Here is a 23,756-nt window from a genome sequence, read left to right as displayed (position 1 = left end):
TAGCCGTCCTTTCTCTCAGGTTTCAGAGTTCACTTTAAGAACTCATTTCATTTCAGAGTCATCGTGGCCTGAAGCGTTTGAGATTCGTGATGAAAGCAAACACAATTATCACAGCTTCGTCCTAAAATACTGTTTTAACGATATGGTAACTGTTAGGTGGACCATGGGTCATGTTATTAGGAAGGTTTATTTATGGCTGGCTCCCTAAATTGACTAATTGTTCAAAGATTCTGTCAAGAAAAAAGTTGAGCGACTATCTGGGAAATTATATTTGTTTATTTTCAGCATCCTAACCAGTTTAGATTTATGTATTTTCATGTAAAATGTTAAAATAGATGTGTAACCTAATGGAAACTATATGTACAAGGCTGCTCCATCAATATATTTACAACTTTTGATCACATTTTAAGGGAAAAATTTAAACTAGTAAATTATCAGGTTTCACAGAAGAAATTCCTACAAACCACCCAAATTATTTGTTGGTGTACATTTCTAGTATATAAACCCATTCAGATCTAAAAATGCATTCATTATTTCAGCCCATTTAAGTCATGAAAACCCATTTAAGTAATAATTGATGCAGTAGAGGGTTAATCTACAACTGATAGAACAAAGGAATCTCTCTTCTTGAGGAACTATTTCATTGGTCTCTGATGTCGAGCACTTGAGCCGCAACACCTTCTCTCAAACTCTGCTGCCCGCCCTCCACACAGATGGTGAGGACCCGGCGCAGGAGGCCTCCTGCCGTGCCTGATAACAAGTTTCCTGGGCTATATAGGGCAACGGTGACTGTAAACACTCCGGCCTCAAGTGGAGCGAACAGGTGGCCCACCACGCAGGACCACTGGTCCTGTTGCGTGCCCACAACAAAAGCTCCTTTACGGGGGGAGAAGTCTTTTCATTCTTCGGTTTGCCATAACGGCCCCGGATCTGTCGACGGGAGGAAATATCAGAGCTGAGAAGCTTCTGGGGAAAGTATCTTTTCTCATTCCAATCACTTCCTGCAAGTATTTGTTTTCAGAGGCCGTATCCTCTGGTGGCGAGGGAGAGGATAATGTCACGGAGGAAGGAAAGTGATGGTCCGCCTGGTGTTTACGCAAGACTTTGGCATTTGTCGTCATCGGGTCGGCCGCCATTGGCAGGCGAGTTGCCACAGAGCCCCTTTCCATCCTCCACACACACACACACACACACACTCTGACCCATATAGGTGCTTTGAACCGCTGGCAGGCCCGACAAGATTATCTGGGCCCCCGTCCCAGGAAGACCACTGGGATATGGGTGTTTGGTGGTGGTGGTGGTGGCGGCTTGTCTGTGTGCATGAAACATGTCTAAAAATCTGTCAGTCTCTGCGTGTGCATGTACATATGCGACGCTCCTGCAGTGTGTGACGGCAGCTTTGAAGCAGCAGAATTTAGTCTCCAGGTGGTTCTCTTCTTCACACTGTCACCGAAAGAGGAGACATGTTTTTCTTTAAATTCAGAATTAAGGATTTCTGACTTTTGAAACCTGGGAAGGAAGATTTCAAGGATGAGGAATTCACAAGCTGATTTCACGGGTCAACCCGGGCCTCCCCTCGCCAGCTCAAGGAAATACGAAGCGATTAAGTTTGAAAAGCAAACAAACTTTCCTCCCTCGCTGTGATGACTAACGTGCTGCCCGTCTGCCCCCTCCTCCATCTTGATTACATAATCCCCAGATTAATTAGCTGTGTGTTTCAGCCACTTCCTGTAGCGCGGCCCTCAAACGGGCTCCCTCCGCAATCTGGCCTATCGACTTACAGGGCGCCAGGGCTTTTTCTTTGAAGGCCGCCCCGGCTTCAGAGGCAGGAGAACTCTCTGATCTGACGGCTAAAGGAAAGGGCCCCTGCAGTGGGCCGTTACAGACTGATAAAAAAAACTATAAAAACAACATTTGGGTAACACACACACTCACAGGGGGGGGAAGAAAATTAAGAATAATCTGGTTGTGAAAACAAGAGGTGGTATGGAACAATGACAATCTGGCTCCTTTGGTAATTTCCTGTCGGCGTTCATTCGTGTGATGTGGTCGTGCCTGTTCTGCCGGGATCAATCAAACCCGCGAGCAGATGGCATCGCGCTCCTCCGGCGGACTGGGGGATAGTCTGTGTTTTTTTGCAGAGACGGTAATTGGCTCGCTGTGCCGCGGACCGGAGCGTGCTAACAGCCGCCGCCGTCTCCGCTGTGCGGTGACAACATGTCGTTATGCGTTGAATGGCTCTTAATGGCCTACCTGAGCAGGAGGCTCCATTTGGTATCATCTCAAACTTGTGTTAAACACCGCTATGATTAATACGCCACCATCACCAGTCTTCAAACGCAAACAAATGCAATATTGACTCTGCCGCTCCCATTTATCTTGTAAGTCATGATAATAACAGTTAACATCGGACCCCCCATGGACAAAAACTGGACTTCTTGTCTTGTTACAGGCGCCAACAAGGGCCTGAAAAGTCAAAGACATCGCCTCCTGGATCTGAAAACATGGGCTGCACTCGCTAACAGGGTTTGCATTAAGGTGAGGAAAGCTTATGTGGATAAATGGAACCATTTGTGGGAAACTCAGCAAGCTGTATAAAGGAGAAGCACAGTAATTGCATGTGTACTGTATGAGCCTGTGTGTGTGTGTGTGTGTGTGTGTGTGTGTGTGGCTAAGACGCCGGGCACTTCAAAGCTTTGATGTAGGAGCTCCTAAATGAGGGCCACCAGAGGTCCGGACTAATGGGACATCATGGGGAGATTAGAGGCCATGTGTAGCCGGCTGACAACACAGCATTATATATATGTGTGCGTGTGAGACAGACAGCGAGAGGGAGTATGTGTTTTTGTGTGTGTGTGAGATTTCCTGTGTGTATTCTTCAAGCAATTAAAAGTAAAAGTTTGGCTCCGAGTCTCGTGGAGTTTGCAGAGAATTGGACAGAAAGTATTAAGTGTCACAGGAACATAAACATCAGCTACGTCTTTCCCCAGTATGGTATAAATCCTTTATTAAATAATCAACAATAATTATAATAACAATCATAAAAAGAGCTTTTTCTGTACAAAGACCCCTTTTTAAAACAACAACAACAGCAGTCCGAGCAGTGCGAACGGGGGGTGGCGTCCTGTCCTTTTACACTTTTGTTTGGTCCTCCCGGGCTGAGGGGGGGGCACTGCGACTGTCACTGTCAAGTTCCCGTGTCCGATACTGGCTCCGACAAGGCAAGCTGGACCCCCCCGAGGCTCCAAGGCACTTTGAAGAGAGTCAGTGGGGTCCAGAGATGCGGGCCTCAGAGGAGAGGGACGGCTTGTGTGTGTGTGTGTGTGTGTGTGTGTGTGTGTGTGTGTGTGTGTGAGAGAGAGAGAGAGAGAGAGAGGGTCAAGGGGATGACATGTTGAATCCAATGTTCTTCACGGTGTCAAATATAAACCTCTCAGCAGCAGCAGCCATCATTCCCTTCATTTGTAGCGTCTCTCAGAGCGTCCAGAGTTTCTGAGAGAGAGGGTGTGTGTGTGTGTGTGTGTGTGTTTCTGTATATACATCTGTACATACAAGTGGAGTAATGTGTGTGTGTGTGTGTGTGTGTGTGTGTGTGTGCATGTGTGCCTGTGCATGGGAGGGTCTCTTGCCCTCTCCTTCTCATGGCTTACGAGTCCATTCACAGCAAGTGCAAGACCAGACTCTTTCCCATTTGCTCAGAAACCCAAACTCAAAAATATGTCCGTGGGGGTGTGTGTGTGTGTGTGTGTGTGTGTGTGTGTGATGTGTGTGCATGTGTCAGGGGTGATGGGAGGGAGGGAGGGGGGGGGGGTAGGTCCTTTAAATCATGGCTTTCGAGGTCCCCAAAAAGAAAAAGAGAGATAGATCCCCCTCATGTCTCGGTGTTGCCTCAGCGATCCTTTCCGCAAACAGTTTTTGCTTTTTAAGGCTTGTCGTGTGTCCGGGCGCTCACTCACTCACTCAAAGCCTTTTTTTTTTCTGGCTGTGCATTTGTTTTCAATCCTTGCGAGAGCACAGAGAGAACATTACCCCTGTGAGAGAGCGACGAGGAGGAGGAGGAGGAGGAGGAGGAGAGAGGCAGGGGATTTCTGTTTTTAGTGCGCTGTCAATCATCGTCTTTCTCATTCCCTCCTTTTTTTTATATACCAGCAATCCATAGGTTGCACCGACCAAAGCTCCTTGACCTTTTCACAATTAACCACAATGTAAACACGACCTTCTCTTTGACAGGAACCAGCAACAACTAAATCTAACAATAGCGTCTCTCTGCCTTTGAAAGAATGCGTTAAAATCCCGACCCCGCACCACTTACGTTTTTCTCCGTTTTTTTTCCTTCCTACTTATCTTCCATGGCGGACTGGCAATCGGCCAGAACGAAAACATTAAAACAGAAAGAGAGGGGATGTCTGGAGCTAAGAGGATAACTGAGGCTGATAGGTAGCAGAGTCTGGGACGGAATGCAACCAAAAAAAAAAAAGAGGAAAAAGTCAACGTGCCACACAAAGGAGCTAAGTTCTAGGCCACTGTGTTCACATGTGAGCAAAACAGACGCTTTCTAAGCACGTTCCTAACCTACCACCTCTTCAACACGACGTGTGTGCAGCTGACAGTGTCCAGTCTCGAAAACTAGACCTCTTACAAATCTATGATGCATTTATAAACAGTTCTCTTTAGGTGGAGCAGGAAACTGTAGTTGATATGTGTAGATATTTGTTTGTTGAGGCTTAACACCCCCGCAATGGAACAGGGTAACCCCAGTCTTTCGTTGGCTCCTTCGCCGCAAAAAAACTACACAGAGCGGAGCCACGTTTTCCGAGAAAGTGTCCGTCTCGTTGTCCGTGTGTCCGGGGGGGGGGGGGGGGGGGATCTGCACCATCAAGGAAGTAAACTGAGGCTAAAGTGAAACTGGAGGAAATGAAGAAAAACAGCGAGAGGTTTCCACAAAAAAGCGGCGGCGCCCTCTCGGTCCCGTCTCTCCTCGCGTCTCCTCCCCTCACGCCTCGGTGCAGCAGCGCTGTTGGTTCAGTTTGACCTTGTGCTTGAGGCCGTCGTACAGTTCGAAGTTGTAGTTCTCCAGGGTGGTGGAGGAGCGCGACGACAGGCCGCTGTAGGAGCAGGTGCAGTACAGCAGGAGGCCGGCACACACCGCCCCGAGCAGGACGCCCAGGGAGCTCATGACGATGATGGTGACCAGGATGGGGTCCAGGGTGTAGAGCCACGAGTTGTCCTTCTCTGAGACGCGGGTGACGGGAGGGTCGGATGACGGGGACGCCGTGTTCCACTCGGGGAACTGCAAAACTGTGACAGGAAGGGGAAGAGGAAGCAAGACAAGGAAACCAATAAGTTCATTTGACGAGTTTTGTAAAGATTGTAACTTGTATCCTAAAATGAATACTATATATCTTTATACACATGATGAAAAACAGACGAGAAGGTGCTTACCTCCCCCTAGAGCGTCTCTGCTGCTGAAAAGTCGCCCATCCCCAAATTCATTGGGTTTCCGTACTGTCAGGGAAAAGCACAGGTGACACGGATTTTAAGCATCGAGCAAAATCCTACACTTAAGTACTGTTATATATCATATGCAAGAAAAGATAGTAGAAATTCATCTCCTATTCAAAATAATAAGCCTTTCTATATCGTACATTTGGATTATTATCATATTTACATATACATACACACACCAGTCTGGGAGTAATAGAAAAATATGACTTTATTAATAGAGAAAAAGATCATTATGATACATTCCTGTTAATCACAGTCATCACATAACATACTGATGGTATAAGACTGTTCATTCCACGTGAATAAGGATGCAAACATCGTCAAAATAATCAACATCATTATCACCGTTAAAATCATCGACACTGTCACGGTCAAGTTTAAGAGTGGTGGATAAGATGATCAAGGAAAAAAAAACAAAAAAACAACTAATAACGACATTTAAGTAGCGCTCGTCGCAAACACTCTCGCTTTCCGTTCGGTGAAATTCGTGAAACGGCCAAAGCGGCGTGGATTGAAAAATGTAAATGTGTGCAAGAGTGGAAGCGAACGACATGTAGCGATGGCTGCAGCACTTTAGTTGAGGCCGGCAGCTCCAGTGTACTTATACTTTAGATGAGTTCTATTCTCACTTGTGTGTGTATTTGTGTGTGTGTGTGTGTGTGTGTGTCTGCCCCTGGCGAGGATTCAGGAGTGGGAGTAACTACTTGGCAAGGCACACGTCTGGATGTGGAGGTCTTTGACGGCCAATGGCGTTGTTAGTACTGTTTCCAGGGCAACTGCAAGTTGGCAGCGGATTGGGGCGGCTGGAGGTGTGGTAGATGGGAGATAAAAGTGCTTACCGCAGCCTTCATAAATGTTACCCGTCCATTAACTAATTACAACTATTAGTGGCTTGGAGCGCCAACGGTGTCGGGATGGACGAAATAGGGCATCCAATCCCCCCAAGTTGATTTAAAAGCACACAGCGAGAGCATGCCAAAAAAAACCCCTCCTTGGTTGTTTTTTTTTTACTCCGGAGAGAAAAGTGCAGCTTCTAAATTGAGTCGCATTCTGCTGAGCTGTGGACTCGGGAGGTGACGGATTTCTGCTGGTGTGACAGATCAGGAGAGCACGCCCCGTTAAGCCGCAGAGTAAAGAGCTCAATTTCTAAATCCCCCCCCCCCCCCCCCCCCCCCCCCACCAATTTCTCATTTTCTTTTTAGATCCCAGATATGTTTGTGAAGAGTTCATCAGCTATGTCTTGTTCTATGCTTTTCTTTATGGCACTAAAAAGGAGGAAGCGTCGATAGCTGCAGCCCGGCTCTGGTTTCCATCACGTCTTGGATCCCGCTCAAGGGTGCACGTAGACTGCGCTTATGGCTTCCAGCTGGTGCAGCGGCATTGTGGGATTTGTAGGAGTATAAATCAAGGAAGAAGTGGTGATGGCAGACAGCTGTCTCTATTTACAACCCCCCACCCCAAAAAAAAACAACAAGCACATATTCACACCGAAAACACAACATGGCTCAGCTCGGCTCGGCTTTCATCTGGGCAGCTTACAGACACGGGGAACAATGGGAGTGGGTGGTATGGAGCAGAAATGGGGAGTGGAACAACGTGCTTTTATTACGCCAGAGAATCAAGATGAAACGCTAAACACTGAGGACGGCCGCATCCATCACTGACTGACGCCTTTATCAGGAGGAGACGAGGCGCTCAATCAAACGAGCTGGTTATCTCCATTGGTGATGCAGGACTTTAAGTATGATGGATTTGCATTCCTTTGTTTTTAAATGTGCACATGCTGTTGAAGAAGGACAATGGGAGTTTTTTTTTTTTGTTCGGTTACAACAGCCTCACTACTGGTACAACTGGTATCGCAGCCATCTCGTGTTGTTATTACAGAGATACCAGGAGCTTTATTTTCTGGGGCTTGCCAGATCATCTCCACCGCGAGCACAATGAACGCCTCTTAACAGTTTTCTCCTCGTCTCCTCTCACAGCGCCGCAGAGCTCCCTCGCGTCTCTGGGGTCTTGTTTCAGCCCGAGGTTTGGCAGCTCCGGCTGGCTCTCACAGCGGAACCGGCTCGACCCCCCCCACCCTCTTCCCAGTCCACACGTCTGTGTGTGTGTGTGCGTCCACGATGGGGTCATTCCGGGAGGACCGCTGGGGCTATGAGGAGCCAGACGGCACTCAATGGTCCGAAACAAGCTGTTCAGATAAATAACTTACTTCAGTCCTCTCATCGGGAGCAGCATAGTGTGAAATGTCAACAGCAAACTCCTTCATGGAGCAGAAGAGGAAAACAGCAACTAAAGCTACATCCATTAGAGACAGAGAGAGAGAGAGAGAGAGAGAGAGAGAGAGAGAGAGAGAGAGAGAGAGAGAGAGCACAGTGTTTCTTTGCAAAAATGTTTCACTTGGCAGTTTAGGACGACGTCTGTGTCATCGTCACCCTGGCAACTGTAAACTAGAGGAGAGACGGGTCCGTCCAGTCAATCTCGCGGCATCACAACAACACACTGCCACTGACATCACAAGTTGCCGTCCTCCGCTGCCGAACGCGACTGCAGCCATAAGCGCGTCTCTTCAGCAGAGGGTGCGGTGTCGGTCCCGGCTGTCCAGTCTCACTGTCAGGACTGGCTCCACCCCTGGGGTGGCCATACTGGATGACCAGTTAGAATACTGGAAGCACTGCGAGGAGCTGTGATAGGCCACTGACAGCTGGCTCTTCTTGGTGGCCAGGTGTTGTCGGCAGCAACAGAGGGCTCTGACCAAGATGGCCACCGCCAGGAGAAGGAGGGCGCCTCCGGCGGCCATAATGTAATACCAGTGGATGGGCAAGGGAGGCACAGGAACGCCTCCCCCTGGTGGAGAGATACAGAATAATTGGCCAGCGGGAAAAGAGAGGAGTGGCACTTTGTTTATTTTCTACATTTAATTCTCTGATTTCTATCCCTATGTCTTCATCATACGAGCAGCAGGCGTGCACCTCATTTGAGCATGCTCAAGCATGCCAGTTGCAAAAATGAAATAAATCTCCAAGGCCAAAAGAAAATCTAAAATGCATCCATTCCTCTCATGTAGCTTGTTTTGCAGTTGGAGGACAAGTTTTCACACCAAGATCATCAAGAGATTTGGTTTGAAATCAGTCCAACGGTTGATCCGATCAAATGCAATGCAATTCATGTTTATTTTCACAGCTCCGATGAAATGATTTGTAGTGAAACGAAAGCCAAAATAATTAGTTATAAAAGCACCCACACACATTGAATTAGGGAGCTTCCTCTTCCTGTTCCGACCTGGCACAGGAAGTCACAAACAGCCCCCTTGATAAGGCCTCAGAACCATGCAAGAATCAGTCAGACACCACATGGGAATCCAATGTTCCAGAGCTCTCTCGGAGCCGATATTGGATTGGGATTTGTTATTTAGCTGGCTTGAGTTGGCAGATTTGTTTGGAGTACATAATTTATCCTGTTCCCTGTTCCTGGGTTGTTTTTTTCCCCTTTCGTTTTCCTTTTCTCTCATGCGTCAGCCTCCCGGCCAGTCCTCTCTTCCTCAAGCCAAGCGCTGTCTCCTTGGATCTGCACAGATCCTGTACGCTGCTGCCCCTGGCTTGAACCCCCTTCTCAAATTCTTGGTAAGAACCGACTAAGCACCTTCCAAGAAGCCTCTACTCAATTATCCAAGTCTGCTATGCAAAAACGAACCCCCGAAGACATTGAAAACTTAGAGAAAAAAAAAAGAAATAGAGCCCACATGTACCAATCCGAACTTGAGAATGAGAGAGTGTCACGTTGAACTAGAGAAAGTGAAGTAGAGCTGAATACATCCAGATTTTTGGACCGTGTCACATAATTACAGAGGGAAATGGTGCGTGCTCCTGCTACTTCACACTGCACACACTCATTAGACGGAGCCGAGTTGGGGAGAGACACCCGAGCTCGCCGCGGCACAGTCCCTCCGATTGCTCTGCACCGGGGACGCTGGTGTGCATGTGTGCTCCGACATTAATGTGTGTGTTTGTGCACGTTTGTATGTGGAGGAGGAGAAAAAGCCCACACACACACACATCCCATTCGCACAGCCAAGCTCTTATCTTATTGCAGGACATTATGAGATGCCAAAACACTAGCATCAATCTCGTAGCCTCCCCCAGGATGCTCTAAATATTTTTTCATGAGGCAAACAGTTATTTAAAACCCTTCAGGCTGCGTCAGAGCCTGGAAGTGAGAATATGTAACCCCTTTTCAAATATCTGACTCACACAGTTTTGCTCTTTCGAGATGCATCCTTTGTTTCCGCGGAGACTGACAAGGTAAAACTAATGAACTACAGCACATTACTGGAATAATCTGGTTCTCAACTCGAAATTCATTCTGGTGTTGGGGAATTTAATAATTTTAGTCTTTTAGTATTCGTTTGGTGATGCGACATGCCGCTGATGATGCCATGAATCCCTCATTTAAAAATGAATGCAGTTTAATTAATCAGGAATCACGGCGGCTCCAGCCTCTTGTGTTGTCGCTGGGAGGACATTTTTTTTTTTTTTTGGGATTGTTTTGGGGGAGCTTAGTGCCGCCAAGCAAAAAAACCGCAGGCTAGTGCAAACCAACGAGCAGGAAGCATGACCACAGAGAGGAAGTGACGTCATACCGAGGTGGAACTCACCTGGGTTTTCAGGAGGAAATGCAGCGAAGGGTTCTGCGAGGACAGAGAGGGAAGAGTCGGGCAGACACAGAGAGAAGAGAAGGACGAGAGAAGGGAGAGAGGAAAGGCAGCTGTTAGATAACTTTAAACACGAGGGTAAAGTCAGCCAAATGTCACACAAATGTCACTCCACTATCAAAACTCCTCCTAAGGAAATTCGAGTTAATTCCTCGGATAACTCGCTTGAATTATGGCATTTAACGCAGCTCCTTGGTTAGAACTCGGTTTAAAAGAAGAGCACGAGCAGGGATTTGGAGATGGACCACGCTGGGGAGCGCATCGGGCTACTACGCGCGCATGTGTGCGTCCGTGTTCGCAAAAGTTCACGCATTTCAAGTTGTTTATCTGTGGCGTCCAGATAAAGCGGAGCGGGCTGGCACCATGTGGCTTGCTGCGAATGCACAGAGCAGAACCTTCACTTTGATTGCCTGGAACGCGAACACAAAGAACTGTTGCGTGTGTGTGTAGCGCATGTGCGTGCATGTGATTTGTCGGGGGGAGTTAGGGTGAGAAACAAAGAGAGAAGGGAAACCGACTTGGGAACTTGCGCCTTTTGGCGGGAACGCCAGCGTACTGTGAAGAACTCGACTGCGCCGGGCGATAAGCAACATCCCAGCATGCTCTGGAGTGGCAAAAGGAGGAAACGCAGCAGCATGGAAGCGGGGTGGGGGGTGTGGCGTGTGTGTGTGTGTGGGGCTGTCGGTTCTGCTTTCCAAAACCGTGGTGCTACTTCGACTCTCTCAAGACTCTCATGACACACGTGCAGAAATGAATGATAGAACACAAACAGGCAGAGGCAGAAGTGTTTGCCATAAGCCAGGGACGTAACACACACACACACATAAATACACATTTCTTCTCCCCGCCGCGGTCCAGCTCCTGCATGCTGGACGTCAGTCAGAAGCGATGTGCGGCAGGTTTTTGGCTTTGAACCCCCGGCTCGGTCTCTGATCTGTTTAAGACCCTCTCCAAAGCCCCCCGCTCGGGCCAGATTAAGGAGGCTGCGCCGGCGCTCGGCTCGACACCAGGCACCCAGAAAAACTTGCTTGGGAAACAGCCTCTCTAATAATTCCCTTTGACGGACTGGGAAAAGCTCTGTTTACAAATACGACGGCAGAATGAGAGCGATACAGGGAGGAGAGGAGAGAAAGAGAAGAAGAGAAATCTAATAAAACATAGATTAGCATCGCCGGGGCCCACAGGGCGTTTATGGCCTAGTTTTCCTATTCTCCTTTTCTTTTCTTTTTATTTATTGTGAAGGAGTAAACGCTGTCCCTCCCACTCCTCCCTGCTTCATCTCTGCGTTTGGTGGGTTCTGTGGAGGAGAGACGCCGTCTCTGAAACTGGGATGGGAGGGCGAGGAACTGGGTGGTGTGTGTGTGTGTGTGTGTGTGTGTGTGTGTGTGTGGGCGGGTGTTTATCCCTGCATGTGTGTGTCACTGTTCAAGGGACCTTAAGGCTAAAAGTGGAGGAGGTGGAATGGAAATAGAGGGAATGGCAGATTGATGGAGGGCGAGATGATGAGGCGATGGTGTTGACAGAGGATCAGACAGAGCTGGTGGGTCAAATGGGCGTGTGTGTGTGTAAGTGTGTGTATATGCATGCATGTGTGTGTGTGTTTGTTTATCTTTCAATATTCTCCTGGATGGCGACGATTTTGGCTGTCAGTCAAAGAGTTGTCCTTAGAAATGCATTGATGTGAAGCACCAAAGTGTGTGTGTGTGTGTGTGTGTGTGCAACTTACGTGTACACTCTTTCAGGGGGGTGCTGGAGCTTATGTGGATGTTGTCTATCCAGATGTGTCCTCTGGTGCCGTGCACAAAGAAACCCTCCATCACAACCTACCGCAACCGACGAGGGAGGAGGAGGAGGAGGAGAAAAAGTTTGAAAAGAAGGGGAGGAAGAGGAAGAGGGAGACAGGATGAAGGCAGGGGGGGGGGGGGGAAGCAGAGGGGTGGAGGCAAATTGAGAATGGGGACAGGCAGCAGGAGGAGGAGAAAATGGATAAAAAGTTAATACAGCGCCTGTGATTTCAAAGTTGCACTCAGCACTACTCGCAATCATCCTCCCGTTCCCTGCAAGCTTCTTCGGCTGACTTTTTTATGAGAACATTAACTGCTTGTGATGTCTCTGACAAATGCACAGCGATCCCCAAACAATCACGCAGCCAACAGGGACAATATGAAGACAAACCCCGGCTTGAGGTGAAAGAGAGGGAAACTAATGCCTTCGTGCACTCAGAAGAATATATCTCATTCTAACCTACTCTGACAAAGACATTAAAGGCACATTTCAGTTTCTGGGGAGACAGTAAAACTTTTATTCAAGTTCTTATTTCAGCTAAAAACGAGGGTTTATTACCTGGAAGTCTTTCGGGGAGCGAGGCAGGATCGTGCGGGCCCTCCTTCCACAACGCCTTGGTCGTCCGTCAGCGTCCAGAGCAGGGTCTCCTCGTTGTGGGCGTCCCGTCAGCAGCACCTTCAGGTGGCCCTGGGCCTCGCCCCACAGCTGGTAGGAGAAGACGAGGCAGAGGGGGCCCGGTTTCCCGCCGCCACCACGGGGCTCACGAGGCGGGCGCTGCTGCTGCTGCTCCGTCTTCAGGCTGGCGTCCATGTAGAGATAGCTGTTGAGCTCTGGAGAAGGGGAGCGAGACAGATGAGAGGTCAATACTCAAGAAAGACCCAGAAATCCAAGTAAAAACACAAATGGCATCGAAGGTTCTCAAAATGTGCAACTATGCCGTTTAGTATTTTTAGCACATTGACAAAAATGAGCCGAGTTTTGTTTAACCTTGAATTTGCTGGTGAAAAAAAAAAGAGCTTGATTTAATGGGTTTTCATTTCAGCCCTCGAGGCAATAAAAACGAGGCTGTGTAGACTTTGGATATCCACTGTGAATGGATGCTGCTGCGATGACACACAGCCCTCATCGATAATCATGACACACACAAGCCGACGTGAACACATGCCTGCACGTACAAATCTGTTTTCTTGACTAATCACCTGTTGTTAACAGGAACGCCACATCGCACAATAGTCGCGTGAAACAATGGGGATATGACCAATATAAACACGCAGAAGAATAGGGTCCGGCCAGAGAAGAGAGCGTCATCTGTATGTGAAACGCAACCAGAACTCGAGCCAAGACCCTCGGGGCCTATTCCTCATTCATTCCCTTCCAGGTAAATGACTTCAACAACGGAAAAAAGTCCAACAAAATGCATTTGTTTACACCAGAGGATGTTTAGTTTGCAAATTGGATGCCGACATGAACTCCATTGTGAGGGAGTGAGATTGGTGAGCCGGCTGTACAGTATGCATGAGTGTGTGTGTGTCTGTGTGTGTGTGTGTGAGAGAGGAACTCGATGAGGCGTCTGGTGAAGAATTTCTTAAGTGGGCCCTGTGGGAAAATGTCCAGTATCAACAATCTGCAGATTAAGTCACCTGCTTTATCATGGAGATGTGTGTGTGTGTGTCTTTTTCCATTTGCTGTTTCCCAGTAAAACCACAAATTTTGTCTCATCTTCCTCTCACCTGAAACAGTAGCATCCAGTTGGGGTGTGTGTTTTTTAGCGCTGCCATACACAACATATTGAGAAACTGAGCTGATAACCTTTCCCTCTATGTGTGTGTGTGTGTGTGTTTGTACGGTCCTTCCAGCCGTTCCGACAAGCGGTATCTGGAGGGACAAATCTTCCTCCGACTTGACAGCTCCCCTCTGCCCGCCATGCGCCCCGCTCTGCCTGTGTGTGACACTTCAGACGCCGCCTGTGACAGTGAGTCCCTCGGCCCTTTTCCTTGCCTGCGTACGACACCGGACGAGCGGGAGTGAAACATAACGTGGCGACACCATGAGGCGTTTTATCGCTCGTTCTAACGCGTGCACCAAAGCCTCCTTCCGCTGTCTCTGCCTAATGTCGGAGCGCGGCGCCTCGCAGCGAGCCCCCCCCATTGTTGTGCCTCTTGTTTGCCAGGACAGCTCATAATCGAGACAGCCTTGGCGTACACGGCACAACAGAGCATTATTAATCCACTTCACAGCGTTCTCCTGCAGAGAGACGCAAACAAGGACTCAATCTATGAAGCCTAGTTAGCACAGTTTTATTAAGCCAGATAATATACAGCAGCTACTTCCAGCTCTGTGTTCTATGAATGCTTTCATTACTCAGGTCTTTGAGGTGAGGAGATCATAGTCTCTGGGTCACGTGAGGAAAAGGAATCCTATCGAGGATTAAACAGCGATTCGATAGCGGCGAAATAATGATCCCGCGTCGGCTAAGATTTCCGACCTTTGACATCAGTGGGAAAAATCAAAGGCCGGCGTGGCGTTTAAAAAAACGGCTGGAAATGATACTCCATACATGAAAGCCACAACCTGAACTAATCTACGCAACCTTTCCAATCCGGCCGTGATGAAAGACGCGGCTTTGAAGCCCCCCCCTCCTGTCAAAGACGGTTATGACCTAAATAGGTCACGCTTCAGGAAACCGTCTGCCTTTGCTGTTGAGATCTGTTGCTCCGCTGAACATAACCCAGGTGACATCACACATCCAACGGAAAAAAAGGGGAGGCAAGCTGAACCTCTTGTTCAATTCAAACCAGCTGGAGAATCGCTGAATCTTTCAGAAGCAGTGCTCAAAACCAATGAATTTTAAAACGAGGCTGGGATAAAACCCCTGTACCCTGCCTATGAAACATTATAAATAGTGCTGTATAAAAAAAGTCCTCCTAAACCCAGCAGGAAGATGTCTTCTGTAGCTTTTAATAACACGCCAAAAGCTGCACTTTTGATCCTTGGGTACGTATGAGGGGAAATGAATAATTTCTTCAAGGAGTGTCTAAGTAGATGGAAGTCTACACAGCCCCAACTGGGATGTGCCTGGGGTAATGGAGGGGTAGTAAAGGGACGGCTCCTCTTTGGAATCTCCTGCTCTGAACTTAATTGGAGCTACTGGGTCTTAACCTCTTCCTGCTGAGATGTTGGACTCACAGAGGCCCGTGTCACATGTGAGGGGGTGTGGGCCTGACACGGCGGCGGTGGCGGCGCTTTCCCTCCGATTCCCTCGGTTCATTTTCACTCGCTCGGGCATGACGGCGCTGCGGCTAAATTAGACCGGTTTCAATTTAAGGAATTATTTTAATCAAATTGGGAAAAAAAAGGGGGCTCAGCGCAAGGAGAACAACTCCATTTAATTATAGAAAACAGAGTCGAGTCTAGACCCAGTGAAGTTGATCAATAAACGCGACGCAGTTGTGGCCGTGCAATTTTCCGGACCCAAATGAAAGTCCCCGCGTGCAGATGCATACATAAAAGCTTCTACAGAAACCGAAAACAACATTTGAGAGGCTGCATTCAACGCCTGCAGGTCCCTGTCTGTCAGCTCCGATGGGAAATATGATGTGGAACCAGACAGATGCGGTGACTCGTGCAAGGAGACTCACCGTGGCTGTGCAGGGACCAGAAGAGAGGGGCGTTGGAGTCGTGCGTCCACCACACAGGCCGTGGTCAAGTCGCACACGCTGTCTGATGAAGAAGAGGTGCCCGCTGTCGGAGGAGGAGGAAAAAGGCAGCGTAAGAGCGAGGAGCCAGAGTGCACATGAGAAATCACAGTCATTTCAGATAAAGAGGGAATCACACGGCCCTTTCAGAGGCTTTCATCTTCCTATTACAGCCTCCTATAGCGCTCATTCGTCCTGTATTCTCCTGCTTTCATGTAAAACACTCTCACCTGTAGTCGTGATGGGGACAGTGGTGGTGTCGGTGTTGGGAGGCAGAGTTGGCGTGACCGTTTCAGCCGGCGTGGTGGGTTCTGCGGAAACACACACAACACATCGCAGGTCAGAAACAATCCTCACATGTCAGACGACCCGCAAAGAGGATGCATTAATCACCTAACGTTTGTTTAAGGGGTTATTCACATTGCTATTATTTCCCCACCGTGTCGTAAATAAGGGAGGGTGAGGAAACGTGGACAAGGAGAGGAAATGATTAGGAACAAAGGCAGAAAGAAGCAATGCAGTGGCGTTGCAACAGGGGAGGCTGAATGGGCTGACTGCCTCGCAGTTACAGCCACTCACCAGCAGGGTAACACAGTCCCCTCAGCACCCCTACTTCAAGAAGGACAAGACCCCCGACCTAGCCCCATGCCACTAACTTTCTGCCAAAAGCTTTGTGGTTTGAAGGCTATATGTTTATCGGGGGGAAACTTTGGCCTGGGGCCCCTAAAGTCCCTTGATACGCTCCTGGAGGTATATACGTGCTTTGTAATAATTCTCAATTCTGCTTCTTTTCTCATGATTTCAAAAGCAAAGCAAACTGATTATAATTATTTTTGAAAGCTGTTGGATCCCTAACATTTTTTTGTGCGAAGCATGACGGTGCAGTCATCGGTGGTGCACTATTTCTTCGCCTTATAACCCCTTGTAAAAATGGCAGATCCACCGTTTCCCACGCTTTCCCCCCCCCGCAACTAATCTCTTACGCCAAAACAGCTCAGGTTCACGTTTTTTAAACAGAATCAGGGAGTTCTGTTCCGATAAACCAGATTCTTTTTAAGCCAATAAACACCACGTCTATGTGTTCCTACTAAGGGTGAATTAAAGTGCATGTGGAGAGTGTGAGGTCAGTGTCTGGAATTACTGCATCTCTCGTCGAACTGTCTCCACCCGGCCGTCCTACCCAGAGCGTCAGAGAGCCAGGCGGAGGCAGACACAGATAGCCCCTGGAGCACCCTAGAGGGCCCCCCCCGTCACAGTCTGGGTGCTCGAGCGGGCGTCAGTGGTCCGTCCCAGCACCGACTCAAATATGCAGACGCTCAAGATGCACGGGCACACACACACACACACATGTGCTCGTGCACATGCAGAAAGCCTGGCGCTGAGGCTGATGGATGGACGAGTCTAACAAACTCCCCTCGACCTTGCGCGGGATGATCACACTCTGGGACCACTCACTGGCTGTCAGGGAGGATACACAGCACATGCACTCCATCTCCCGTCCTTTCCATCCTATGTGTGTGTCAGTGTGTGTGTGTGTGTCTCTCACTCCATAACTCATGCAAGCTCGAGAGAACAAGCACCGAGCGAAATGTATGATTTTCTCCCTGCCCTTAACATCTATTCAAACGCACATTCGTCATAAACAAAGGTAAACAACACGCAAAGGCATCAACAAGCCAAAAGTTTACCCATTAAAACACATCACATGTGCACGCAGACACACACATGTCGAGCAGGCTGCAGCCGGAATGTGAAGTGGGAGAAAGCGTGGCGTTATTAGGAGCAGATGGGTCAACCCTGGTGCGTTGTGGGAGTTTGGGTCACGTCTGAAGCAGAGATGCACATTTATCATGTGAATTAACTGTGTAGTCGGATTTTCCCCACAATTTCTGCCTGTATAATCAGCGCTCATAGTCATTAACAACATTTGTTTACATAGAGACTTGTTTTTGTCACATTTCGCTTCACGCAGTCGAACACATTTGCACTAATTTGACATTAATGGCCGCTGACATGGGCATGTGGGTTCGTATCATATTTCCTTTGTCGGCTTCTCCTGCCTCGTCACATCCAAGCCGATCCAAACAACTCCAACACTTTGAACGTCTGTTGATCTCATGTGCTCGAGCCTCCTCCTGTTCATTTCCCTCTTTCTTGCATTGCTGCCTTTATCATTCAAAGAGTATAAAAGGCGCTAGGGTCAACAAACGCGGCGTGATGCACAATTGATCCGCTTAAAGGGAACGTCCCGGGGACACGAGCACGAGGGCGCCCCAGCTGGACAAATGGCAAACATGAAAGGGTCGGCCACAGCGGGCAGCAGCTTCTGACATTAACCCAACGGTAATGTCACGTCCTTTATGCCGGTCATTAACTACCTAATGAGACTCTTATCGCTGCCGGCCTCCCAGAAAGGTAAAGCGAGGGAAGCGGCCCTCTTCCTTCCTTTCTGCGTTTTAAATGCAACACCACCTCTCGCTCCCCGTCTCCTCTTTATTTGGTCTCTCTTGCGCTCGCTCTACCTTGTTTGCCTTTTGGTGTTTGCCTTTTTAATTCCAGTCTAACCTTTCCAGTCAAGTCTCGGGACCGGACGGTAAAAATATAAACCAACACGGCGCCTGCACGTTACCTGGGTGCCGGTGTGCATACAACTAAAACACACACACAAACACAAGACGCGCAAGCGAGTCCGCCCATTAAGATTCCGCCCGGCTGCCGAGCACTCCATGCTTTTCAAAAGGTCAAGCCTTGTCACAGTGTAAATGTGCTGACCTTTCCAGCGTGTGACAGAAGTGTCGGGGGGGGGGGGGGGGGGGGGGGGGGGGGGGGGGGGGGGGGGGGGGGGGGGGGCAAGGGGAATGGGATCGACTTGTACGTTTTGTGGGGGTGCGCATGTTTATGTGAGAGCGTGCGCGAACATATGCAACCTGCCCACCTGCTCCTTGACACACGTGTGCACGGGCAGGCCTGAGTGTGCATGTTTGTATTGCAGGAAAAGTCCCTCTGCGGCGGATTGTTGTCTTACATAATGTGTCTACTGCTGCAGGTGATGATGCAAGTCATCATCATGCACGGGATGAGACTCCAACATTTAGAAGTGGACCCAGGGGAACCGCCGGCAGAGATAATGGAGATGCGCACACAAATACACACAAAGTTGCAGCTGTGCATGATCCCGAAGTTACACAAAGACACACACATGGATAAATGTTTGCGATGGCTTGTTTTTCGACGGCCCGACCCCCTCTGCATAAGAGATATCGCTCACTCCCGAAGAATCTGACTCAGCATTATGTCAGAGAAGAAGAAAAAAAAAATCTTCAATTATGTAGAAAGCCTTTCTGTAAATCTCTACTTGGCAGTCCGACCCACACACATACACACACACATACACACACACACACACTCACGCTGATGAATGGCTATGCATGCACGCACGTACACCACAAAAGAACGTGATGGGAAAGACAAGTGGCCACTGTTTGATATTCTGTCGGGTTAAATACTCAGATCACACCTTGTTCACACGCTGCACGAAATGAGATGCAACGAAGACGTGACATGTACGAACAGAACAGAGCTCCAGACAAATCGGAAGTCGAGATTTTTTCGATTTCGTCCCACGACGCTTGACGCCGAGCGTAAACACAAAACACGGCTGACCCTGACAATCTTCTAGCTGTAATGGCAGCAGTGCAGCACCCTTGAATACATAACCAACAGTGAATTGATATATAAACTTTAAACTATATAATGGTTTGAACTATTTTAATGATATACCGGCAAATAAACTTAACCTTGCCTTACTCCATCGGGGGCCGCCATTGTTGTACGACGTCAGAAAACTAGTGTGAGCTGCGGTTCACATTTCAGGTGTGTGTACGTATCTGTGAGTGCTCCCATGAATAAAATGATCCCATCTGGAAAAGAGAAGGAGAAGATATTTGTCTTTTCTTTTTTTTCCCTCCCACAGATCAGTTTCAAACTTTCGTTCCCGGGCCCATACATTTTTGGAGCACACACACGAGAGAAAAACCGTCATGGTAGGAGTGTGTGTGTGTGTGTGTGAGAGAGAGAGAGAGAGAGAGGGAGACAGCTGCAAATGAATCAGGGGAAACAGAAGGAGTCGGGACCAACAGCACGGAGCGAGCATAGAAAAGAGGTGCAAGTGATGAGTAACAGAGGAAGAGGGGAGGAGGGGGAGAAGGAGAGGAGGCATGGTAACGAAAAAAGAACAAAAACATTTATGGAGCCACGCACCGGGCCTCAGGGTGGGAAAACAAAAAACTGCAACCATGTGTAGGAGTAGGGGGGGGGAGTGACGAGCCTTATTCTGCTTTATTGTGGGAGCAGCTGCTGCAATGCTCGAACTGCACTAAATTAGATTTGGGGTAAAAAGATATCCTTTTGTTGTAAATCTGAAAGATTAAAAAGAACGAGGACAGAACAGAGAGAAGTGAATCGTTTGTGTGTGGGGGGGGGAAGTGAATGATTCACAGGATGTCAGCGGCCGTCCTCTGTGCCCTGCTGAGTTTCGGAGGCCTGCGAACAATGTGTGACCCTGAACAGCAATTCTCCGTCCTGCAGAAGCCCCCCCCCCCCCCTGCTCTTATCTGATAAAAATCACTCGAGTGGTAACCCCCGAGGTTTGTTTTTCAGGGATGGTTCGTTTTTTGCATCGATCTTTTGGGTCGGGGTCGCTCCTGAGCCGCACCCCCCCCGAGGGTCACTCATCAGTCAGCAAGGAAAACACATCACTTCCGGTGAGCCACAGCAGCGCCAGGTGTTTCATAAACTGCCTCATAAATTAAATGACAAGCGCATTCAGCGGTTGAGTGCACGGCTCCTGCAGGTTTCAATAAGGTAAGAAGTACATCAGTATTTCAGTTCCACATTAGCATTGTTTGTAGTTTTATTACAGCGTGCTAATATCCGTATAACTGAGGAGAACTATGCACGCTCCTAAACGTTTTAAGTGTGACGGAAGAAGCGTTAAATGGACATTAACATAAATAAAAGATACAGAAATATATGGAAAGCTCTATTCACTCATGTATTGTTTTTTACTCTCGATTATTGTTTGACAAAAAACAGACAATAACTGACCACATAAATCATTACCGCCTCATAGTGGCAACTCATATAGAAGCAGTGTGTATATATATATAAATGGCAGATGTACATTTGTTTCTAGAGATGTGGTTGAGGTCAAAACGATGATGTTCCATTCTTAATATTTCATCTCTCTTCCACTGCCGAGCAGAAAACGCCATCTGCGCTCATGCGAACCCACAAACACACAACGGCACAATGAGGGTATGGCTTTTATAGAGGCCTGATTTCTGTGGTGTGTGTGTGTGAATGTGAGAGTGTACGTTTAAATCTCTTTTCGTGGTTTGTTGGGGCGTGTGCGAGCGCTCTGAGTGTGTGGTGTCTGCGCGGAGCATGCTGTGCTGTACGGCCTCGACCGTCCTGCAGAGGCACGGAGGGAGTGGTAAACAGTGAGCGTCCACATGCGTCGCCGAATGCACGACCCCACATCTGGACAGCAGACCGCGCTGGAGAAGCCGAGGAAACCAGCGCTCCCTCTCTGCGGGGACGCATTCCTGTAAACCGAACCCTGTCCACTCCCAAACACGTTGTTGTAGAAGCTCACAGGGAGTCGAACACACGCAGTCTCTTGCAGATATCAGGAAGGAATCTGAGACTGTACTATCATTTTCCATTTCTCTGCCAACACCGGGTGTCTCCTTCCCCCTCTGGCACGCTCTAATGACTGTCATGCATTCTAATGCCAGCCTCACTGTTCCGGCGAGCCACCTTCCTCAAGGTCCATTCAGCTCCGGATCGCTCTCTGGAGTTTATTACAGTGTGCGGCGAATTATTCAGCCAGGGTTACTATAAGCAGAACATTATCATACATAAAACCATTCAAATACTCGTCCTACCTGGAAGGTCACAGCCCAGTATCTCCACTCTCATCCCGATCCCCGCTGGAGACCACCTCTCTGGATACAGCCTGACGTACTGGGCCACCGTCCTCCTCAAGTGACGCAGCTCCGGGGTGTCGTAGTGCGTGTTCCCCTCGAAAATCTGCACATACAACAAGATAGTTTGCTGAACTGGTGTCTTAATAAAAAACAAACAGCATCGTTTTCCACATCCTCCCTCACCCACCTTCGGCAGGCTCGTCTTGCTGTCCATGATGAAATTCCACTCCTTCGCGTTCAGGCTGTGCGCCACTTTATACTTGCGAACAAACGCCCGATTATCCGTGGTCGCCCCGCTCCCTGCGTCTCCTCCCCTCGCTCCTTGGGTGATCACGCCACGCACCGTCGTGGGCACACCTAGGTCCACCTGAAGGGATTAGATTTAGATCACTGACAACCAACAACACAGGGTTATGGTTTAATTGCTGCTGTGCGCATGGTTTTAGCTCTGAGCAATAAGTGGAAGCAAGATTTTACAGATGCTCCTTGTTACATATTAACTATTTTGAAAGTGTAAGAAATAATTACCCTGAACAAATGACACATTTACTCATTTTTACCACCATTAGCTATAATGTGTTATTCTGTCTGGGGTCCACTCAGGCAAGTCTGCTGCAATCTCCTATACTGTGTTCCATTACGCCTTCATAGGTGGAAGTGAACGTAAAGAGTGATTCATATCAAAACACACAAAGTGTCATGATGAACTTATTGCCAAAATGTACGTACCTGCAGCCACTGCTCTCCCGCCAGGGGCTGTGCAGGGGCGGGGAACCAGCCGGAGCGACTAGCCACCAGGCGGGCGGTGCCGGGATTCCACACCATGTCCCGGCTGGAGGACGCCGAGATCTGCGCGTCGGGCAGCAGGCCGGACAGCAGGCCCTGCAGGTCCGAACACGGAGCGTCTGGAGCGGGGGGCGAGAGGTCAGAGATTAATTTAACCTTCAACCTTCTGGAGGTTGTGGGGTGGGGGGGAGAGAATTTCCCTGTGATGACCTAACACACGCCGTTACACATATTCCCACCTGGGAGCTGTTAAGCTTGGCCGCAGGATTTGCACTACAGAGGGTTAAGAGCAAACATGAGAGGGTGAGTGAGGGAGGGAAAGGAGACGTGGAGCAAAACACTAGATGCAATTAGAGCCATTAGCTGATATGAAAGCACATGTTAAGTCTCATGCTGAATGGGCTCACTTCATGCACTTCACATCTCGCACAAACACAATGGGTCTATTAAATGTGTCGTTCACCGCATTGTGTCTTTATATTCTTTGTGTTGTGTCTTTATATTCCATACAATAGCCTGGCTGTTCACTAGGCTGCGCACATTTAATGTACGTCCCGCAGCTGAGGGAGCGTCCACATATATGCGGAAGCAGAAATGGAACTCGTCCAGATATGGATGGGTGAGTTGAGAGTAACTTGCTGAAGGGGGGAGGGGAGTGTGAGAAGGTGGAAATGAAGGATTAAGGGGATGAGAGAGGTATAATTCGAGGAGCTGGGGAGAGAGGGATGGTTGAGAGGGAGGCGGAATGAGCGCGGAGGGGGCGGTGGAAGAGGAAGAGGAAGAGAGGGAGACGGAGGAAGCGAGAGAGGGCAGGAGGAAGGCAGCGGGGGAGACATTAGTTGTGCTGACGGTTTTAAGAGAACCCAGATCAAAGTTTCATGCTGTTATGTCACTGCAAAAGCAGGAGATTTAAATAATGAATAAAAGCCACAGGAAGTGTATACGAGTGTGTGTGTGTGTGTGTGTGTGTGTGTGTGTGTGTGTGTGTGTGTGTGTGTGTGTGTGTGTGTGTGTGTGTGCTGTCTGTGTACATTTCAAAGGGCGTGCCTGCTTTTGAGGTCACCTGCTATATTTAGAAGCCGCCGGTGTGTGCATGTACCTGCGCTGTTACGGCAAATAGCTGCTTCAGCGCAGCAGCTGTTGATGCTGCGGCGAATCACAGTTTCTGATGTAAGAGTGAACGGGCGGGGGGGGGGAGGGGGGGCATGAATGATTGATCGGGACTCATTTCTAGACGTGGAGGAGCTCGCGCGGGAAAAGTGAAACCACGAGAGGGAAAGCGAG

At 48.8% G+C, this 23,756-nt stretch overlaps 1 protein-coding gene and 1 long non-coding RNA gene across 2 annotated transcripts in view; one reads left to right on the top strand and one right to left on the bottom strand.

The window, feature by feature from the left end:
- Positions 1-4,823: 4,823 nt before the first annotated feature.
- Positions 4,824-23,756, bottom strand: part of nrp2a (neuropilin 2a) — a 54,277-nt gene continuing 35,344 nt past the window's right edge. Inside the window, 16 exon segments of the mRNA XM_034609509.1 lie at positions 4,824-5,298; positions 5,443-5,505; positions 10,160-10,192; positions 11,943-12,039; positions 12,560-12,606; positions 12,609-12,666; positions 12,668-12,742; positions 12,745-12,777; positions 12,779-12,831; positions 15,640-15,690; positions 15,693-15,707; positions 15,710-15,742; positions 15,927-16,007; positions 21,645-21,789; positions 21,874-22,053; positions 22,416-22,591. Of these exon segments, the coding sequence (XP_034465400.1) occupies positions 4,994-5,298; positions 5,443-5,505; positions 10,160-10,192; positions 11,943-12,039; positions 12,560-12,606; positions 12,609-12,666; positions 12,668-12,742; positions 12,745-12,777; positions 12,779-12,831; positions 15,640-15,690; positions 15,693-15,707; positions 15,710-15,742; positions 15,927-16,007; positions 21,645-21,789; positions 21,874-22,053; positions 22,416-22,591 (1,445 nt within the window). The 3' untranslated portion in view covers positions 4,824-4,993.
- LOC117775939 lies at positions 11,584-23,470 on the top strand. The gene is made up of 3 exons (XR_004616363.1): positions 11,584-11,909; positions 15,612-15,616; positions 23,420-23,470. It is a non-coding gene; the product is annotated as an uncharacterized LOC117775939 (long non-coding RNA).

The sequence above is a fragment of the Hippoglossus hippoglossus genome, chromosome 2, assembly GCF_009819705.1.
Source record: "Hippoglossus hippoglossus isolate fHipHip1 chromosome 2, fHipHip1.pri, whole genome shotgun sequence".
NCBI classification, from domain to species: Eukaryota; Metazoa; Chordata; class Actinopteri; order Pleuronectiformes; family Pleuronectidae; genus Hippoglossus; species Hippoglossus hippoglossus.
Note: the sequence above shows the minus strand (reverse complement) of the source record. Positions and strands in the feature narration are given on the sequence as shown.